This window comes from Notechis scutatus, chromosome 4, assembly GCF_049901735.1.
Source record: "Notechis scutatus isolate UNSWTSFEM ecotype Mainland chromosome 4, rNotScu1.2, whole genome shotgun sequence".
Classification (NCBI taxonomy): domain Eukaryota; kingdom Metazoa; phylum Chordata; class Lepidosauria; order Squamata; family Elapidae; genus Notechis; species Notechis scutatus.
The window spans coordinates 107,172,738-107,195,142 of record NC_142012.1 but is presented as its reverse complement, the minus strand read 5'-3'; the positions used below and the strand labels follow the sequence as shown (position 1 = coordinate 107,195,142).

At 34.0% G+C, this 22,405-nt stretch overlaps 2 protein-coding genes across 5 annotated transcripts in view; one reads left to right on the top strand and one right to left on the bottom strand.

Moving 5' to 3' along the window:
• The window catches only part of DOCK1 (dedicator of cytokinesis 1), a 414,443-nt gene that overhangs the window by 140,414 nt on the left and 251,624 nt on the right, over positions 1 to 22,405 (top strand). The gene's annotated exons all lie outside the window — the stretch shown is intronic.
• INSYN2A (inhibitory synaptic factor 2A) overlaps positions 12,470 to 22,405 on the bottom strand; it is a 56,720-nt gene continuing 46,784 nt past the window's right edge. For both annotated transcript variants that reach the window (XM_087964321.1, XM_026668449.2), the window contains one exon: positions 12,470 to 14,442. In XM_087964321.1, coding sequence (XP_087820447.1) covers positions 14,259 to 14,442 — 184 coding nt within the window. In that variant the 3' untranslated portion in view covers positions 12,470 to 14,258. The remainder of the gene's footprint in view (positions 14,443 to 22,405) is intronic.

Here is a 22,405-nt window from a genome sequence, read left to right as displayed (position 1 = left end):
TCAGTAGCGTGTATGTATGACCTCCCTACAACGCCTGGGCATGCTCCTGATGAGGTGGCAGATAGTCTCCTGAGGGATCTTTTCCCACACCTGGACTAAAGCATCCCCCAACTCTTGGACAGTCTGTGGTGCAACGTGGCGTTGGTGGATGGAGCGAGACATGTCCCAAATGTGCTCAATTGGATTCAGGTCTGGGGAACGGGCGGGCCAGTCCATAGCATCAATGCCTTCATCTTGGAGGAACTGCTGACACACTCTAGCCACATGAGGTCTAGCATTGTCTTGCATTAGGAGGAACCCAGGGCCAACTGCACCAGCATATTGTCTCACAAGGGATCTGAGGATCTCATCTCGGTATCTAATGGCAGTCACCTCTGGTGAGCACATGGAAGGCTGTGTGGCCCCCTAAAGAAATGCTACCCCACACCATTACTGACCCACTGCCAAACCGGTCATGATGGAGGATGTTACAGGCAGCAGAACGTTCTCCACAGCGTCTCCAGACCCTGTCACATCTGTCACATGTGCTCAGTGTGAACCTGCTTTCATCTGTGAAGAGCACAGGGTGCCAGTGGCGAATTTGCTAATCTTGGTGTTCTCTGGCAAATGTCAAACGTCCTGCACGGTGTTGGGCTGTAAGCACAACCCCTATCTGTAGACGTCTGGCCCTCATACCACCTTCATGGAGTCTGTTTCTGACGGTTTGAGAAGCCACATGCACATTTGTGGCTCGCTGGAGGTCATTTTGCAGGGCTCTGGCAGTGCTCCTCCTGTCCCTCCTTGCACAAAGGCGGAGGTAACAGTCCTGATGCTGGGTTGTTGCCCTCCTATGGCCTCCTCCACATCTCCTGATGTACTAGCCTGTCTCCTGGTTGCGCCTCCATGCTCTGGACACTACGCTGACAGACACAGCAAACCTTCTTGCCACAGCTCGCATTGATGTGCCATCCTGGATGAGCTGCACTACCTGAGCCACTTGTGTGGGTTGTAGACTCCATCTCATGCTACCACTAGAGTGAAAGCACCGCCGGCATTCAGAAGTGACCAAACCATCAGCCAGAAAGCATAGGAACTGAGAAGTGGTCTGTGGTCACCACCCGCAGAACCACTCCTTTATTGGGGATGTCTTGCTAACTGCCTATGCTTTCCACCTGTTGTCTATTCCATTTGCACAACAGCATGTGAAATTGATTGTCAATCAGTGTTGCTATCTAAGTGGACAGTTTGATTTCACAGAAGTGTGATTGACTTGGAGTTACATTGTGTTGTTTAAGTGTTCCCTTTATTTTTTTGAGCAGTGTATTTTCTAACAGAGATTGAATTTATTTCACCAGAGCAAGTTCAGAATATGTAATCTTCTATAACCCTTACTTACATTCAGAAGAAATAGAAAGCAGCAGTTACCAAATTAGGTACATAAACCATAATCTGTGCTATATATTTACAAGTTATTGCACTGTGTTCATATAGACATTGTGGCTTGCAAACCATTGTTTATGGCTCAGTATAGTGAGAGACTAGCCAGTGATGAATTTTGAAGCAAACAATGAATTGTATACACGAGTCTGCTCTCCAAACTTAATTTATTTGGGTTTTTTTAATAGCAGAAGAGCATTGCCATGTGTAAGGACTAATGTGGAAAAAAAAGAACCACCAGTTCTCAGGTTAGACAGAATTATCAAGTAGCTAGCTCCTAATCTCAAGGATTTAACTGATTTGAAAAAGTTGGAGGAGAAGGTCTAATTTTTGAACCCGCATGGGCACGTACAGACACACATATCACACTTATTTAGGTTTTTTTGTGTTACTAAAAATTCAGTTAACTGCCACTGATACTGTTTCAGGAATATTATAATGGAACACTTCAAGCTATTATACTGGGCATGGCAGATTCCTGGGAAGAGCATTTGAGATTTGAACTCTTTGTAGTACAAAATTTGTGTCAAATTCATTTCAACCAATCATCAAATAATGAGCAATAAGGTCATCCATGGATGTCATTGCATTCCAATAAAATTAACTTGATAAATGATAAACCAAATAGGATTGTAAGTATGTTATCTTACTCTCTTTTCCCAAGGTTTTTGAGGAAATTGGGAAAATCATTGTGACCGTTCCTTAATAATCTTGTGCATTGCTGAGAAGTTAATTAGTTATTTGCAATCCTTATCTTATATTTTAATATTGTATGTAATTTATTTTCCTTTGTGATTTATAGCTTTATAAACCAAGACACATTTAAGATTAGATTTGATAGATTTTGCATAGGCTTGTCTTCTGTTGCCTGAAATCTAGTAAAGTCTATTTGAAATATTAGCTTTCAGTAGGAATTTATCACCAAGTACCCTTATTAAATATGTGCATTTGGAAAATGAGCAATAACTGAGAAAGCAGTACAGTTGAACAGACCATAAGTATTTAATGAATGCTGACAGCACCAAGAATTTTAGAGGAGCACTTACCTTTTATGATTCAGTGCATTTCTAAATGGAATTCATTCTGGCAAAATCAGTGATGATTCATTTTTATACAAGCAATTATGTAATAACAGTTTTTCATTGCAAATATACTTTAGCATGTATCTTCTGACCTTCCACGGATTCGTGTCAAATTAATTATTATACTTTTTATCCCTCCTGAAACTGATAAGAATATGGATTTGACAGAATCAACAGGTGGCAACACTTGACTGATCTTCTCTGAGCTTAGAAAACAAGCAGGCTGGATCTGGTTAGTAGTAGATGGTAGACATCCAGGAGACAAAAGAGCTGTAGACTAAACTGGAAAACTGAAAAAACTATCCCAGAAGAAAGCAACAGCAAACCATTTCTGTACTGTTTGCCACTAAAACTCTCTATATAGATCACTCCTTAAGTCATCGGGATTTGAGGTTGATATAAAGGTACTCCATTACTACATAATATTAAAATGGTTATAAAAAGTAACTCTTAATTCTTAATAGCTAAAAGGGTAGACCTTGGGGGGGGGATTGCTATCCACACACATTTGAATGATTTAAAATAGTCTTATGAAAATTAAAATGAATAAGAAAGGAGGAGCATTCTCAAAACTGATATCTTTATCTAGATCTTTCAAAGATCTTAATTCCCAATTCTACAAGAATTTCTCCCAGGAAAATAAGCTTAGTATTAAAACCTTAGCATCATGATGTGACAAGTATATACTTATGGGTAGTGCTTATATAAATGTGAGATACTATAAGCCTGTATTTGTTTATCATGCTAGTTATTTTTTCAAAGAGAATACAGCTGATGAAAAGATTAAGGTGATTTCATGTTTAGAATAATACATTTTGTTAAATTGCCGATTCTCTATTTTTACGTTCATCTAATTGTATTATAATCATTTTAAAGACAGGAGGTGCTTTTCCTGGTGTTTGACGTCACAATTTATGGCTAGTTCCATACTTCTAAGTAATGGCTTGGTAATATTTGTAAAAATTAAAGGAAATTAACTATTTAGCAAAATATGATTGAACGATGAAGCTGATTATACCGTTCTTCAAGTTAAATCATCATCAACAACAAAAATTTGTAACAGTTTAAATCTGACAATTTCAGGCATAAGTAAATAAATTCATGTAGTTGGAGTTAAGAAACTTGAATATGAATATAGTAGATGTGGCCAGACATTGCACTTTTTGTTTAAATCGGTTATTTCATGAAATTCTAGTTCTCTTCCAATCATGTTGTACTAGCTGATATCTGAACTTCACGATGAAACTATGTGATCGTGCTATGCAGGAGAAATTCTGTTCATAATCTGTTGGCTCGGTGGTTGGTGATTGAAACACATAAAGGTTTCCTTTCCTTTTCTTTCCTTCTTTCACCTCCTTTCCTTTTCTTCTTTCCTCCTTTCCCTTCCTTTCCTTCTTTCCTTTCCTTCTTTTGTCCTTTCCCTTCCTTTCATCCTTTCCTTTCCATTCCTTCTTTCCTTCTCTCCTTCTTCCCTTCTTTTCATTTCCTTCTTTCCTTTCTCTTCCCTTCCTCCTTTCCTTCCTTCCCTTTCCTCCTTTCCTTTTGATGCTACAATCTTTGATGCCAAAGTAGCTTCTTGTTTGGAAGTATAATTTGCATCCTTTTAGAGTCATTGAGGCAACTTGGGAGGTTTGTCTGTGTCCTCGGGTCACCTGAGTGGTGCAAATGGCTGTGGAGTTACTAAGCTAATGGAATGCAAGGTAACAGAATGTGAGGGAACTGGCAGCTGGAACCGAGTTCATTTCAGGTGGGGAGGGGGAGTAGCACTCTTTAGCATCAGTGTGTGTTAATTACTGTATTAAGAAGTACTAATGATCTGATGGTCATTTTGAAAAATCCTTTCTTAGCGAGCACCTAGGAGCCAAGAGGAACATACGTGCCAAATTTCAAGCTTGTAGACTTTCTGGATCTGGCGATTTTGTGATTCTGCATGAGTGGTATTTCACTTTTATATATAAAGATTCCAAGGCTAGCGGGTGCTAATAGGGCAAGAGGATAACACCAACAGACAAAAACAAGGACATAGGAACAAATCTTCAGTTATTATGCTAAAAGCTCAAAAAGTTGAGAAACCAGAAGACATTTCTTTGCTGCTACTTCAGGATAGGAAATGAAATATTTTTTCTCTAAACACAATATAGATTTTAGTAGTGTAATTTTCCCCTTGATACAGAAACTTAAATGATCATAGATTGCAGTGGTGTTGCATACAGAATTTACTGATCCAAGAAGACATATATAATTCAGAGGATTGGTTAAGAAATCTTAAATTATTAATTGCTGTACTTTATTGCTGCTCAAATTGAGGACTGTTCATAAAGGAGGACTGAAATAGTGCGACTCAAGATTTAGTGATTTATATTTTTCTCAAAACTAAATCAGAAATTTCTTAATCACATACAATACTTTTGTTCACATATTTATCATTACAAAGTCATAGACAAGGTAATAAGTTTGGCATTGAAAAGTTCTAAATATAATCCCCAAGGCTGAAGCCTTTCTGATGATCACACCCCATAGAGATGTGTCCTAATTTTGTTCCATTTGTCTGTCACTGCTTACTGCTGAACTTTTCTTGCTAGAGCTGTAATAAAGTAATAGTTTTCAACATTACTACTGTACTAGACTGGCAGAATGTAAAACATTTCTGTAGAATATATAATTTTGTTAGGAATATATCCTTATATTTGTCTTTAGAAAATTCAACTTTTTGGCCCTTCATTTTGACACCTCCCTCTCCAAACTTAATCACATGTTGAAATCAACAGAGATGTCTTTCCATCAATTTCAGATTGGCTGCTTTAAATCTATGCTATGCTCCCAGATAGCTAGTAGTTTTCTGTATCACTTGTTTTGGCAATTTTAGGCTTTGCATCCAGTTTCATAAATGTTGACAGCATTGTAGTATTTCTCAGGAAACAACTAGTTTATTATCCTTAAGAAAAGGAATATGGTTGTTAGTAGATATGTTGTAGGGGGTGTGAGATTTTTTTCACTTACTGTCATTTCAGCAGAGGTGCTTGCATATTTGAACATATCTGTTAAGTAACTCTACAGTGATCTTTAACATATATTCTAAATGTGAAAAAAACTTGCAAGTATGCTGTTAGTAAAATTATTTTTTGGAATATCACGGATTGTGCCAAATTGTCCTGAACTTGCATATACACATGTATATGCTTTGTATTTTCTGATAAAGCACAATAAGATTTTAAAAGAAAATTCTTTTTGTTATGCATTGTATTTATATTGTATTAAATCCATAGAACTGTATTTTGCCTGCCCTGATGGATGTTTTTAGGTAAGGCATCTTTCTCATGAGAATTACACTTTTTTTTTACCTGAGATATTATACTTGGTGACATGAATGGACCAATTTGATTCACTAAAATAGAAGCAATGTGGCTTGTACAATGTTAACCATTGGACATAATAAGCCATTTAAATTTTCCTGAGTTGCAGTATATGCAGTCTAGGTGACAAAGTGTCCTCAAAATTGCCTGCCAAAAATATTGAACATTTCTTCAAATTTAGTTTATGTTAACATTGAACATAAACAACTCATGTTTCCCTTCAGCAATATCTGGAAGCTTACATTTCCCTTCAATTTTAGTTTAACTTTCTGAAGAAGTTAGATATTATTTTGGTCTATTTTTTGTTTGATGACATATCTCCTCCAACATGTTTAGGGTTGTGAATATGGTTCTGGCCCTTTAACCTTACAAAATCATATGAGAAAAACGTAAGGAAGAACAAGTTAATTCAGGAATCTTCGTGGCTGAGGATTTCGACTATAATCATTCAATACTCCTATTGTGCCATACTTGATCTGTTCACAATTAAATTACATTTCTTCATCTTAGATTATTTTTTAATTCAGATTTTATAATTCGTTAAAATCTTAACTTCCTGTTTCCTGCTAGGGAGAAGTACAGGTTGTTTAAATCTCTAGATTTCTTTTGTGGAGTTATGTTAATTTAATTATAAAGTTTATAAAATTAATAGTCTCTGCAATTCTGAATGTTTTCTAATATACTGCCAATTAATGTATTAAAGACTAGATTGGCTCTAATTGTTTTATTTTTTTTCTCATTGAAATGATATTTTCTGGGTGACAATTTAATTATAATTTTAACAGTATATGAATATATAATATACAGTTTATTTGTTGGCAGTCACTCTGTTCAGTTACAGCACTGCTATTGAACGCAATATTATGTAACTTTTAGTACACTGCTTAGTTTTGCAGGTTTTTATTTAGATCCTGCACATGGTGTTTATACATGTGTTATAATTAGTTTGAAGGATATATATTGGCATTCAAGAAATTAATGTTACTGATGCTGATTAAGATTGATGTATTCATCTTATCTATTTGCAGGTAAAATAATAATTTTTCATTATTGAACTCCAAGAAATAAGGATAGGGTTCAGATGATAGAAAGGTCACCTAGCTAAACGTTAGAATTCAATAAAATCTTAATTTAGGCATAAAAAGATGGCATAGTAATATTGGGCCAGGTCACTCTTTCTCAACCCAACCCAATTCACAGAGTTGTCCTTGTGGGGAAACTGGAAGGAGGAAGAAATATTAAGTATGTTCATTGCCTTGAATTATTTATAAAAATAATAAAGGCACGATGTAAATAAAATAGATAGTAATATCTTCACCAGCTAGTTGTTTTTTCAGCAGAGATATTTTGCTTTATAGAATAGAATAGGGAAAATAATTATCTAGTAAATTACTTCCTTTTCTGTGGATCAGTTTACATTTTTTAATCAAATAGTTAAGCATTTTAAAATATTAATTTAAATAAATTACTAAGACTACTTTGGAATCAACCTACCTTTCATTTCCATAATATAGCTGATATGTAACTGTTAATTGTGGGGATTCTCATTCCCAAATCTTCTGTAGGAAAATTTGAGAACTGCTTCATAATCTATTAAAAAAGACACAATTTTAAAGCATAATCTCCATGTTCCGTAACTTCAATGTAATCTCCTTTTGAATGCCACAGTCATTCAAAAGAACTAGTATCAGATTTCCTTCATCATGTCTCTGTCTCTTCTTAGGTTTAGGATGAAGTGCCTAAAGCTGAAATTTCCTCCCTAATAGTCAGCTCAACACTGGGTCTTTGACCTTTTGATTATTGCAATTTCATGGAATTTAACATACAGCCAGTATTGACAATCACAGCTCTATTGTTCCCGTGAAATTGTTTGGTGTATTTGTCTCACCAATTATTGTTCAACAGGGTTCATCTGAGTCAGAAACCAATGCTAACTGTTCACCTCAGCCCTCTTTTAGGATTGTCTATAGCATCTGCTGATTGAATCCCCATATTCTGTGAATTTTAACAATTGCCATTAACCATGGATTAGGTCCTGAGAAATGTTGTCTCAGTCTTTAACCATCAGGAAGTCCCCAGCATAAAAATATCCAACTTATAATTTACATTTATGAATTGGCTGCCTACTACTAAAACTAGTGAATCACATTTTCCTTCCTTGACCTGATGAACTGCTGAAGCCGTATGCTTTCATGAATTGCTGAAACTGCATGTTTTTAATATACAGCAAGTTAAAGAGAGACTTAGGAACAGATTTTGTTCATAATCTGGGCACTGCCTGTATATATCCTTTTGTATTACAGATTCTTAAGACAGACTATTTTGTCATTGAATTGTTCTTACAGTTAATATTTTTTCTCCTGCTATCTGAATAAAGTCTGCTTCCTTATAAAGCCATTATGTCTTATTCTATCTTCTGGAGTAATTCTGAACAACTTCTGCAAGGCAGCCCTCCAGATATATGAAAACATATACTGTATTGTTTCCCCTTCTCTTTTCCTGGCTAAACATATTCAATAACTTCAACCATTCCTCATATACTTTTTTTTTCTTCCCAAGCCCTTTGAAATCTTGGTAGTTCTCTTCTGAATACGCTTATTTGCTATTTTCCTTCCTAAAGAGCACTGTCCAGAATGAGATGCAATATTCTAAATGCAGCCCATTTAATATACAGTAGAAAAGAATGATTCAGTTCTTCAGCATAGAAAAGGGATAGTCTTTTATTTGTATTTATTTATACCCACCTTTGTTATTGCTATAAATAAGTCAAGGCCACAAACACACTTAATCCCTTCTCCCATTTACCTTTTTCTGTGGATTTTATTTTTTATAGATGATTGCTTTACCGTTATTGCCTCTTCTGTTGAATGAACCCTTCCTTCCTTCCTTCCCTCCCTCAACAAATTAGATCTGGATTGGTAGGACAAAAGGGAAGCCTGACCAGTGCTTTCCTTGTTCCAACAGAGAACAGTTGAATTTCCTGAGAATTTCTCACAGCTGATGTATGTGGCGTCATCTGTCATTCTAGTACAGGGCTGTCAAACTCCTGGCCTATGGGCCGAATGCATCACGTGCTGGCCATGCCCACACCTGGTTTAGCAAAGGGGGAAAAGTCCCAATATGTCACATAACACCGCCATGATGATGTGAATTTGACACCCATAGTAGTGTAGTTATCTGGATAACTGTCCAACCCTTGGTCTAGTTCCAGCATCTATATATTGTCTACTGGAGAGGCAGCATTCTTCTCAGAAAGCAAATTCTTTGAATGGGAAAATCCATGTTTTATTGTAAGGGAGACTATGAGACTGTTCAAGCAGCCCAATTTTATACTTTTCTTTACTGGGATCTCGTGTATCAGTTTTTTCATCTGATGCTTAGCTACCATGCAAGAGTCATGCCACTGCAAAAGTAGGCCCTGGAATTTGCTTCAACTCCATTGATTTCTGCAAGGAAAAAAGGCTTGTTTTTGTTCCAAGAATCAACAAAAGTAGAATCCAGAGGCAAGAAATACAAATAGAAGACAAATAGTTGCTTCCTCAACCAGGAGTTCATTATTAGTTTTTTTTTACTATGATAGCTGATCCTTTCTTCTTCCTTCATAAGCTCTTTCTTAGCTGATATTTCTGGTTACCATAGGAAGGTAACATAGGCCTGATAATTCTAATTGAATTGTTAGTTTATATCATAACCTCATGTTGAAAAGCTCATCGATCCCTTCAAGTGATAAGGTATTTATCTACAGTTTCATCTTTTGAATCCTGGTTTTTGAGAACATTGTCTTCTCTACTCCAATGTATTTTAATATTTTGATATCACCTCTCAATATGAATTACCGTGTTGATTTTTAAAATTACATTTTTATGGAGATTTTCAAAGATTCTTGATAATTGTTTTTATATAAATCAGTAAGTTTAATATGTCATACAGGTAGTCCCCAACTTACAACAGTTCATTTAGTGACTGTTCAAAGTTACAATGGCACTGAAAATGTCAATATTTCAGACTAATGACCATTGCAACATCCCCATGGTCACGTGATTTACACTTGGATGCTTGACAACTGGTTCCTATTTATGACAATGGCAGGGTCCTGGGGACATGTGATCACCTTTTGCAACCTTCTGATAAGCAAAGACAACGGGGAAGCCAGATTCATTTAACAACCATCTTATTAATTAACCATTTCAGTGATTCACTTAATAAATGTTCTAAGAAAAGTCATAAATGGGGCAAAATTCACTTAACAAATTTCTCACTTAACAATACAAATTTTGGTCATATGTGGAGGACTACTTGTAATAAATAACAAATTTCTGCATGCCGTAATTGCAATAAATTCATTTTCATTATTATTATTTTTACTTTCAGTTTTTCTTTTTAGATGAGGTAGTAATATATAAATAAACTTTTAAATTTTTTGAAGAACATTTCAAATAAATGGAGGGATACTTTGAGTATCCTATATTTAAATTATTTGTACTCATTTTATTGAGAGGGAAATAATGCTGAGAAGATGTTGGAAATCCAATTTCATTGTAGTGAAATATGGGATCTCTTAATCGCAGTAATCATCAAGTTTACATATACTGTAGTATCAACTCACTGCTATTACACAGATGTTGCTGAACTAGTGTTATGTAAACTCTAATTTCATTTTAAAACATTCATGAAAAAAAATCATCCCTCGAGTTTTAAAACTTGGTACAGCAATTAAATGTTGAAGAAAAAGTAAAGAGACACTCAGCCAGTATTTGTTGTACAAAAGTGTTTTCAGAGGCAAAAATAATCAAAATAATGTAAGCAAAGCAAACAATTCATATACTCAGCATTTTTAACATTAATATTTTCAATTTTATCTTGACTACATAAAGTATATTACAGTGGTCTGTTTCTTTTAAGAAAAAAAGTGATATTTACATGTATTGTTTCCCATTAATTTCAAAACAAATATCTATGTCACTGCTGCTTTATGGGAATTATGCAAACTTAGAAAATACTGTCCTTATAGTATGAAAATAGCAAGTAATATAAAATTACTGCAGCATTTATTATTTAGAAATGGAATTAAAGCATGACATGGAAGTGTGTTTGAGTAAACGAGTGGTAGAAACCACATGATATTGCTAATGAATTCAGCAGCAAATTAAGGAATACACAAGTTGGAATAATGACACACATTTTGGATTTCCTACCTGGTTTTTTAAAACAACTAATTCCAATAAAAGTATTTTCATTTCATGACAGTTAAATATTATACTTTACTACAGTTTTTAACCTTCTCTCCACAGAATTCTAAATTTTGCCTGAGTGATCCTAACTGTAATATATATGATAAGTTTTACACACTTGTAAAAATTTTTTTATTATAAGTTACATAGTATGGTACGATAACACAATATGTAGCTTTCAGCAAGAATATGTCTTTTGAAAGAGGAAATGTAAAAATTTAAATTTGCAAGTGGTTTAGGAAAACACTCTGTTCATGTATTAAGAATACTGAGTCAATTTGTTTCTCAATTCCAAAACGGTTTAATGTTTCTTTTCCTCATTTGATTCCTATATAACGGAATGTGTGTTACTTGGCAACCAGCAAATATATTTTAGGATATTTTGTGGGTTGATAGAAGCCCAAGAGAATATTTTTGAAATACACAGGTCATATGCTAAGAATCTCAGAGTAGCATATTTATAATATGCATACTTCATGTACATGTTTGATTTAGCCAAGATTTAAAGAAAAGGGGAAAAAAGCAGGATATAATCTGTAAACCTGCAGATATGCACCCTACAATTTGCACTGGTTTCTGGTGCATTTTTTCACAATTATTTCCAAGCTATCAAGTCATGAGTGAAATTGCAGCTGGGTTGTGTGATTAGGAGAGTCGTTAAACTTTGTTAGAAGAAAATGAGGAAAACACATGTATGCATGTGCATCTTTTAACAAGCAGGTTAACAACTTGCGAAGCAGAGAAATTCACTGTTATGTGAAACACCACGTGTTTATAGCTGGAGTCCTGTTTCTGGTCTGTGTCTTTGTGATGGCTTTTTAATTTATTTTTATACTTGGGTGAATTTAATAAGTTACTACAAATCTGAAGTATAGAATTTGCTATCTTGTTAAGAATAATTGCCATGATATTTACTACCAGTATGATTATGAATAAATGATCATAATAGCTAGGTTGCTTATTCGGACTATGTGCAATGATCCAGATTCAAAGGGTGAAATTTTATTTAGAAAACATTTTATATTAATGTTTATATAAAATCTGCCAGAAATTCTTTAACCAAGTATATTTTTCCTGCGATCACATGTCAATTGCAGAGGGTAGCTGTGTCAAGCCAAGAAAAAGATGTAACTGACTTAAACTCTTCCTAACATATAGAAAATACAAGCTCAAACATGTTCCATTGCATGTTGACTCTACTGTATATGTATGTGATGTTATCTGTAGGATCACAATCAACATCTCAGCTTAATCTATGTATTTATTTTTTGAAAATGTGTCTTGGGATTAATAAAAACAATACTATACAATTATCTAAGATACTTGGGATTAGGTTCTAAAGTATGTTGGGATTGATTAAAGTTATGAACTTTAATTAAAAAGACTGTAAAATTTATTATGTTTAATTCAATTCCTTTCCAATATAAATATTCACACTTTCTAGCAGCATCAAAATGACTTTCTTGTACTTTCTGAAAAAGCAATTAAAAATAATACTAGAAATAAAACTCAGAAATACTTCCTTACAATAGTCATTGGTAGCCCTCTTGGAATATTAGTAGAAAATGAGTTACAGAATAACAGGGGAATTTTGAAGTTGATCATAATTCATGTACCAATTGTATTTTCATATGCACATCTCAGGTATTTTTCCATAAAACAACCAAATTATATTTTTAATAAAACTCAATATAAACTATGTAACATGAATATCATTTAAATATTGAAGTAAGTGATTGTAGCACATCTGCTTTCATTATTTTTTCACTGGAGATTTCCACCACTATTTCTCACTTTATTTTGCTTTCTAGTTATGAAAACGAACCTATATAATTTGAGATAAACCATGTATCTAGAACTTCCCAGATACCTTATTGAAATTGGAAGTATAATTTTTTTTCCCAAAGAAAGCTTACATAATAATTTTTCAGAGATATTATTTAAATACAGGAAATAGTGGACAGTTAATTTTGTGCTTGATCCCCTGCCACTGAAACTGATGGAATTAAAAGTGTCTAAAAATAACTAGTAGAGTTTTTGTTCAATATGTGTAATTACTCTTAAACTGTCAATTGCACAACATTTTCATTCAACATTCTCATTTGCTAATACTATTTTAGTAGAAGGATTAGGATGGTTCAGCATCTTCCTTTAATGTGCAAAACTTCCAGGCTCTTGTGAACTCTTAAAAGGCAAAACACAATAGATTATAAAATTTCTGGCACAGTGTGTCAAGAATAGTGTTTTCTTGAGACTAAATTACAAAAGTGTATTAAATTGTGGCAGCTGCCAATGATCTGTTACTGTTATGCATCTCTTCTCTTTCCTCATTTCAAATATGGTGCCAGAACATACAGTTTTAGCTGTTGGGTACCAACAGATTAAAAATAACATCTAAGAGAGCTTAGTGTCCTTAGCTTTGACCCTGTCAACTGCCAGTAATTCAAGGCATGCCCTGACTTTAGGTGGCTTTTGACTGCTCACCATTTAAAGTGAGCAGTAGGTTATGTGATGAAAATGACAGTAAATTAAAGATGCCAGCATTTCACTGAGGTGCAATCACTTGGCATAATGCTACAGCACATAAAGGCAAGTATACACATAATCACACCTTAAAGATTATTTATGGTCTCAGACCATTGAAAATATTGTGCTTTCCTCAGGATATCTATGTGCTGAAAATGGTTCTACCCACCCTAGCATCATATATGAAAAATTAAATATACAGTGAACAACTTCAGGGGGAAAACATTCTGCCCTAGCAGCAGAAAGAAACCAAGGAATTAAAACAAAATCTAGACTTTGAAAAACAACATTAACATATTATTTTTAACAAAGGAACGGTGGGCAAGTAATTATACTTTTTCCTTTTGCTAACATGAATTTCTATCCTGGCTTTAAAAATTCTTCCCAGATTGGTGAAATTCAAATTAAAAAGTTGACAAGGTATGCAATTTGAATGCCTTACTCCTGAAAGTTCATTCATAGGTAACAAAGGCCTTTTTTGGTACATATGGTGAGAAAGAATGCTTTCTTAATATTGTCAGAGTAACACTTGCTGACAGTCACCTGTTCAAATTACTAAGATCCTTTTTTAAAAAAAACTCCACAAGTTCATGTGGATGTAGTTTTTTTTTAATGAAGGCGACCTTAAATTCCATATAATACGGATTTAATTAAAGAAACCAGAGTTTCCATCTTCCATGCTTTTTTGATTCAGTTTTGGATTTTTGCTTGGGAGTTGAGGAGTAACTCTCCTGAGAATAAGGCAAAGGTGCAACCTGAGTTTCCTCAATAGGGTGAAGTTTTCTCAGAACTGGCTGAAGTTTGTCTTCTTGCTGCTTAAAATCTAATTCCACACTAAATAGTGGAAGGAAAAAAAGAGAACCACAATCAGTTGCCAAAATAGGTTTCTGTTAAATTAACATTGAAAATATATGTGAAAAAAACCCAGATTCTGCATTCCTCTAACACAACATACTGACAAGAAATACTGTATTGCAAAACAAGTAACATCTGAAATGTAAAACAATATTTTAATATTTTAATTGCACCATGGAACTGTTACCCCACTAAGATGACAAAAAGCTTTCTTAAACTAAGTCAGTCCCTTAACCCAATTATTTGTCTACTGTGAATGGCAGCAGACTTTCTGGATTTAGCCTGTGAATTTCCAGGTCTAGACAGATCTATTCTGCCACTAAGCTAAATTGCCTAGGACACTCTTGTGAAAAGGGTACTTGCAATGGAAATGTGATGCTGGATTTTGGTTGAAGACTTGGCTTTCTTTTCATCCTAATAGGATAAATATCTTGGTGGCTGGAAAGTTAAAATTTATCTCTGAACTTCAGAGGTTATGTTTTTCCTTGTAAGGTTATCTTCAATATAAATTTATGTTTATATCTTATGTTAGTTCATCTACTGGTTGTTCAACAACAAAATATTAAGAGGGATCAGAATGAGGATATAAAAGTCCCACTAGAATAAGAGATAATAAAGGCATACAATATTTACTCCTATACTCTGTGTACAACTGGTACATGAAAAATTAGTTTTATCCCAATATAACTGCAATCATTCCTCCCATTACATTGTAGTTATCCCTTGGCTGTTTCAGTTATTTTTTATACAGTGTTTTAAGATACATTTGATAGTACCAAAGAGATAAATAAAATAATTCCAGTAGCCAAGGGCTATTGATTCACCCATAATTAATATATAAACAAGCCACATTCTTAATTCCAAACATGAGTGGTTTCAGAACTGTAAATTTTTTGTTGTAGTGCTTATCCATATATTCACATAATTTTTTTTGTATATTTTATGCAATTCATAAAGTCGTTGAAATATTTTCTCTTCTATTTCTGTTATCTTTGTGAGACTAGATCTTTGCTGTATGTAACTCAAATCTGAACACAGCAAATTATAAAGTGAGAGCTATTGATATTGTAGAATATCACGTCACTAAAAATAATCTAAAAACGTAGACTGCCAGGAAAGAAACAAACTAGATCTATTACTCATTTAAAGATCAAAATTGCTATGTAAAAGTAAAGATGCACTCATAAATTATATAACCCAAATTGTAAGTGTATTTCAAACAAGAAGAGGATACCGATGACTACTCTGCAATTAAGGGAAAGAGGGATCCAGAAGAAATTATAACTCAGAGATCCAAATACCATTCATAAAATATGTTTCAGGTTTAATTTATAAAAACAAAAAGACCTGATTTCAAGCTGTAGCAGAAAGGTAATTAGTAATGGTAAGGCACAGTGATTTAGAAAAAGATAATTGTAAAACAAATTGCTTTGGAAAAAAAAATTTCATCTTAAAGTGAAATGTTGGTGTTATGAAACAAGTTTCCTCACCTGAATGTAGATCTAGGAAGGCAATAATAAAGGCAGAAGGTAACAGAATAATCTGGATATGGATATTGGAGGTCTGCTGGAGATAATAGTCTACAGTTGTACTTGATTTCTAAGATAAGAAACTATAGGAACATCTATTTTTTCTTTAAGCTCTCTGTAAGCACCTGCACTACATCCCCACAGTTCTCGAACATCTCCCTACTGTATTTCTAGGAAGTACAAATTTATTCGTCAATGTCTTCAAGTAAACATCAATAAATACAAATCTAATATATTTTAAGGTTTTTTCCCCACCATATATTCGTCAGGGCAGGGATGGGAGTTGTTGTTTTTGTTTGTTTTTTTGTTTCCCTAAATTTTGTTCTATTGTACTTTACTAACTTATTTGATTCTTTTTGTTAGTTTTTTACTGTTTTTATTGTTTTTATTTTTATTTTTTGTTTTAAATATGGTTTTACATTGTGTAAGCCGCCTTGAGTTGCTATGGGCGAACAATATAAATTAAATAAATAAATTAAACAAAATAAATAAATACATAAATATCACTGTATCTTCAAAAAAACATCCTTCAGCTTTTGATGACTATGTTTAGAATTTTCCACCCTTATTAATTTAGCAGCATCTGCAAACCTAGTCAACCCAACTCCTACTCCTAAGTCAAGATCATTTACCAATAATTTAAAAAGCAACAACTCCAACATAAATTCTGAATACTTTTTCCTTCTCTACATTGGATAATAGCTCATTTTTCCTACTCCTTGCTTTTGTTTAACAAATTAGCCATACGAAGGCAAGTACTTTTACCTATGACTGCAAAGTTTTTTCAAGTCAAGAGTATTCAAGTCTTTGTTGAAAAATCATTAGTCTTTCTGAAGAACGTAATATATTGACTGTCACTCCCAAAAAACCCAAAGGTTAGATACATCTCTATAACCTGCAAACTATCCCTCCATTCTGTCTTACCTATATTTAAACCCTGCATCAATCTAGCCATCCTCTGAATCTGATTTGAGCTGCCATTCACGGGTGTTTATGTCTTTTAATAAAATTTGGTGGGAAAAGCTGTCAGAATCCTGATTTTTTTTCGCACAACTATTTTCCTCTAGTGTCTCCTACATTTCAACTTTTGTGTAAAATTATTTCTAATTTTGACTAAATAAAAATAATTTTGTTTTTCTCCTATAATATGTTACAAGAGGACACGTCTCTTTCCCTCCTAATTTATAAGTCAGAATTGTACATAACCTAATGGATCAGTGTGGGTCAGAAAGTGCATTTAGGTTGTTGAATGAAAACCTTAACTGACTGTACACAGCACCCCACTGTTCATTACAAAATTAATTAAACACACATTGCTTCAAGACTTACTGTGTTCATCTTGGGAGAGTTTTAAATGCAGATCCTCTCATTTTGTGTTCAAACACGTACCTTTTCACACCTAAAATGATGCTGATTTTATATCAGCCTTCATCTACTCTGATGCTCTTAATATTTTTTTTTATTTATTTGAAATTTTGGACTGAATGATTACATTTCACAAGTTATAATTTGTTTTCAATTAATCTCAGAATTGAATAGTAGGAGAACCATAATATTTAGGATGAAATTAAAATAAGTAGTATGTTTTTTTTGAAGTCCAAGAAAGAAAAACAAATAAATGATATGTTCATTTGGTTTTCCTAATATTATTCAAGAACTTCAATTTTATAGTGTGTTTTATTCAATTTTTCACTGCAGAAATTAATCATGGTAGATTTCAGATAATTCTTTTGCTGACCAGAAATAATCTTGAATTAGCTTACAGAGCGTTCAACTTTCCTAAATAAATTGAAAACTGTTACGATAGCTTTCAATGTTTATGTCACTAAAATCATTTCATGGTAACTGCTTATGGATCAATGTACAAAATATTAAAAAATGTTTTAAGGAAAAGTGTAAAGGGCAAGTCTCTAAGGCAGGGGTCCCCAACCACCGGTCCGCGGACCGGTACCGGTCAGCGGAACAAGTCTAACGGGCCGCTGGTTGCTGGGCGCCGCCATCTTTTTGGTAAAAGTGCTTCCGGTGAGCTTTTCCGGGTAGAAAGCTCACTGGAAGCACTTTTTCATCAAAAAGATGGCGGCGCCAAGCGCTTCCGGTGAGCTTTTCCGGTAGAAAGCCATTTCCACCGAAAAGCTCACCGGAAGCGCTGGCGCCGCCATCTTTGACGAAAAAGTGCTTCCGTGAGGTCACCGGAAGCACTTTTTCGTCAAAAAGATGGCGGCGCCCAGTTGATGCCGGTACCGGGCCGCGGCGCCCAGCTGATGCCAGTACCGGGCCGCGGCGTAAAAAAGGTTGGGGATCACTGCTCTAAGGAAATAACTATAGAAAGAATATTCTCACTTATTTTATCAAATTACTTAGAACAAGATATGGTTAATGTGACTTCTGTACACATAAGTTGCTAAGGCAGAAATGAATGTGTACTTAAGAGTACCTTAATAATACTCACAGTCTAATATTTTTATTTGTTAATTTTATTCAATGATAAATTTTGTTTGTGGTTTTATAAAATATATGGCTGATTCTGAATGGAAGATATACATGATCTGATTTTTCATTCTAAGGGATCTTTTTGGTCTGACTGAACAATGCACGCAAAATAATAATCCATGTAATAATCATAAAAGTTTCGGGGTCTACTTTTTCTTCCCTTATTAATACATTAAAATGAATTGTTACCCAGAATCCTTTGAATCTGTGGCATTTTTAAGGATACAGACTGACTTAAGTTACACGGTAAAGGTGTTAGTCATATTTCTATTATCGTCAGTGACATTAATATATTCTAATTTGACAAACAATAGTAGTTTGTTTTTTGCTACAAATTACTGAAATATATGTGTAAGAAGAAAAAGATTAGCACCTATGTGACTCTGGACAACCACTCCCTTTAAGTAGATGGCAGGAATCATCATTCTGCAATTGACTTTTGAATTGAATAGTTCTTACTTGGGGGATATCATCAAGTTCACGCTTATAACACAATTTTTTAAGGATGAAAGATTGTGTCTCATTTTCTTTATCACTTTTTGGAGATCAATTTTTTTTACTGAATTGGAAATATTAAGACATTTCATACCAAAAAGTATTTTCCTGTATTCATTAGGTGAGATACCGCCCACTTGGAAAAAGAGTTTTAAATATGTTTTAAAGGTTTTTAAAAAAGATAATTTTTGGATTAAACACCAAAAGGATGCTTAGAATATGGATTTTAAAAAGTTAAAAGACTGAGGAATTAGGTATACTTGGAATTATAGTTTTGAATTCATTAGATAAATTTTTCCATTTGGAAATGGTAGTTATTTGGGCCTTTTTTTAAAAAAGAGAAAACATGATAATGGAATCTTGAAAGTTTGAAACACTAGAGAGAGGTAAAAAACAATAAAGTCATCTAGTTAAGAAATGAAACAAAATTTTTGATGAACATTTTTGAATTTTGATCTTCAAAATTATTTGATATAAATAGATTCTGCGTCAATGAAGTCAAGAAGGACAAGCTGCAATTAATAAGTTTGAAATTAATTTGAATGTGGATTTAAATATGTCAAAGAGAAGGATATTCTCTTCTGGAAGTTCAGATGAAACAGATGGATATTCCACTGATTAAAGGAGATGTTACAAACATTTAATTTGAAAAGTGATCCAGATAACTTTTTATTACTGGATTTTAAAAGAGGTCTGTAAATTCTGAAAAATTATCAGGTTAAAAAAAAAGAATAGAAAACAAGCTATGTGACTATATTTGATAGGGTTAAAATTAAATTGTTAAAAATTCAGGTGAGAAATAGAGCTAGTTTGATAGATCCAGCTTAAAATAGAGAGTTAACTATATCTGGATTTTCCATAATTATATATGGATTTTTCTCATAAAGAATAAATGAGATAGTTTTGTTTTTGGGATTTTACCATGTCACGTGTCATGCCCCTGGTGGAGACTGACTCTGAGCAGTCAGAGGAGGACCCAGGCCCATCCCTGATCCATCCTAGGGCATGCAGGGAGGAGAGGATCAGGGTAAAACATGGTCTACTCGGGAAGAGAGGGCCATGATCGTCTTCATGGGCTACAGGTGTGAGAACTGCATTAGACTTTGGACATGCATGCTAACAGACGCTGGAGACAAATTAGTGTTTTATTCCTAAAGGTTTATCTTGGTTGGCGTTCTTCCAACGGACTGTACCTGGTTATATTCCTGAAGTTGGCAATTATCTATCCTGGTCTGTTGTGGAACTTTATTCAGTGCGGTTTGTTTTTGGTTTTTGCTTCGTTATTGGCTCTTTGAACTGTGTTTCTTTCCTTTGAAATGTTAATTTTAAAATAGTTTACTCCTCCACTGTGAACAATTAAACAGTGAAGCCAAGTTGAAGGCATTAAAGGACTTTTAGTTACGTTTTGGGTTTTGTTATATTTCTGATATACTCTGGGTCATTCACATCACGTATAGTTTAGTGCATTATTCTGCATAAATATTTTCAAATTTTTCAAGATTTAGAATATTGATGGTAAAGTTACATGGGCAAGGTATTTGACTTGGTAGAGCAGAAACTGAGAATCTTTTCAGGAAATTCTCCTCCTGCCCCTTGTCATTAAAAATATTATTATATGAAATCATATGAGCCCCTATGTTTTATTCACAGTAATGTGATTAACGCAGGCCAGATGCAGCCAATCAGCTAGCATGAGAAATAGACTGCAAGCAATCTGTTACTACCAAGGGAAATAAACCCAGAATTAAAGCCTTGGGGTTTCTCTCCCCCTCTCTTGCTATTCCATGGCCTATGTGGAAGTTGCTACTCATTGCAAGTCGGGCAGCTTGTATTTTCAGTCTTTGATTACTTATGTGAATGGTAAATTTATAAAGAAAGACATGTTACAAAGACCTACAGCCAATACCCGACAAGAATAAAAATACAACAAACCAGTCAGGCTAACAGGAAAATAAATTACTTTGTTAGAGAAGGATTAACTGGAGAGAAAAATGTTGATATCAATGTATACTTAGCAGAACCTCAATTTCCTTGATCTCTTGTGGGTGGATCCTATTCAGAAGTGGAAAACTTGAGACTCTCAAATGTTGCTGAACCATGAGTGTATTATCACTCCCTATTGGTCATGCAGCCATCATTTAGCCATCACTGGTAATTTAATTTGAACTATTTAAAAGCCCAGATTCTTGTTCAGTTTTAATTACTTCATTTTACTATATTTTTTATACCTTAGAAACCCCTAAACACTGAGCTCCAGCAATATACTGCACCAAATCCATTATTTTGTTGTGCCTTTCTCTCCCTCTCTCAGCAGCAGCTTCCAAAGCCATAATTTCCAGCTATTACATTTCTTCCTGGATTTCTTCTGAATGAATATGCTTTTCTTAACATGTGTGCATGTACACACAGGTATAGAAGAGTGAGGGTGAAAAGAAGCAGAAAAGCAATTGTTTTGGGGTGAACAACTCTCCCTCCATAGCCCATCTCCCTCTGTAATGCTTTTGTAAATATTACAGTGCCAACAGAAAGGTACTTTCTTTTCAGCAGTTGTGCAATTACTATCCTAAAGGAGAGATGACAGTGAATATATTCCTAGTAAAAGCATGAATAAGGTGATGTAAGGATATAAAAAATGGCCTGCTCTGGCAGCCGTGAATGGAGGTTGCTAATTATTGTCATCTATTAAGATATGTTTTAAAAACAAGCAGTTGGGATAAAATGAACAGCATGTTTTTAAAGATTTTGTATGAAAAAGCATGCAGGGAAAATAAACATGAAAAATGGCTGAAACTTAATTCATTTTGAATGCTTCATATGAATGATATTTTCTGCTACTAGAAAAAGGAAATAGTTTTGTTGAGGAAATATTTGAATTTCCAACTTAATTAGGATATGGTTACATTTATTTACATTCTATGAATTCCCAGTATGGCTGGGTCAGCTAATTGTGTCTGCCAATTATTCTGCCCTAGTTTAATTTATAATTATTATTTCAATGCATAAAAGTAATGCACCAAGAATTTTACCTATTTTAAAAATGAAATTATCTGAATATATAAACCTAAGAGCTTGCACTGATGGGGTGCATTTCTGAATTTATTTACAGATAGTTTATGTGTTCTGGTAAGTCACTTTCAGGCTGGAAAAATGTCAAAGATTTTACTGTAATGTAACTTTAAGCTATTATGCATACAAAATACTAGGAAAGGGAATTAGAAAAAAAAGGAATGGATAAAATCAGTGAATGTTGCAACAATTCCTTAATATACATTGGTGGGCCAAGTGACATTAGAAAGAGGACCTTTTTCAAAGGTAAAGAAATGGATATAATGAATTTATGAACTGTCCTTCACTTCATTCAAGTGAAGAATTGTTACTTTAAAAGTGCTGAAGAATGATTGAAAGCAACCATTCAAGTCAAAAGTTTA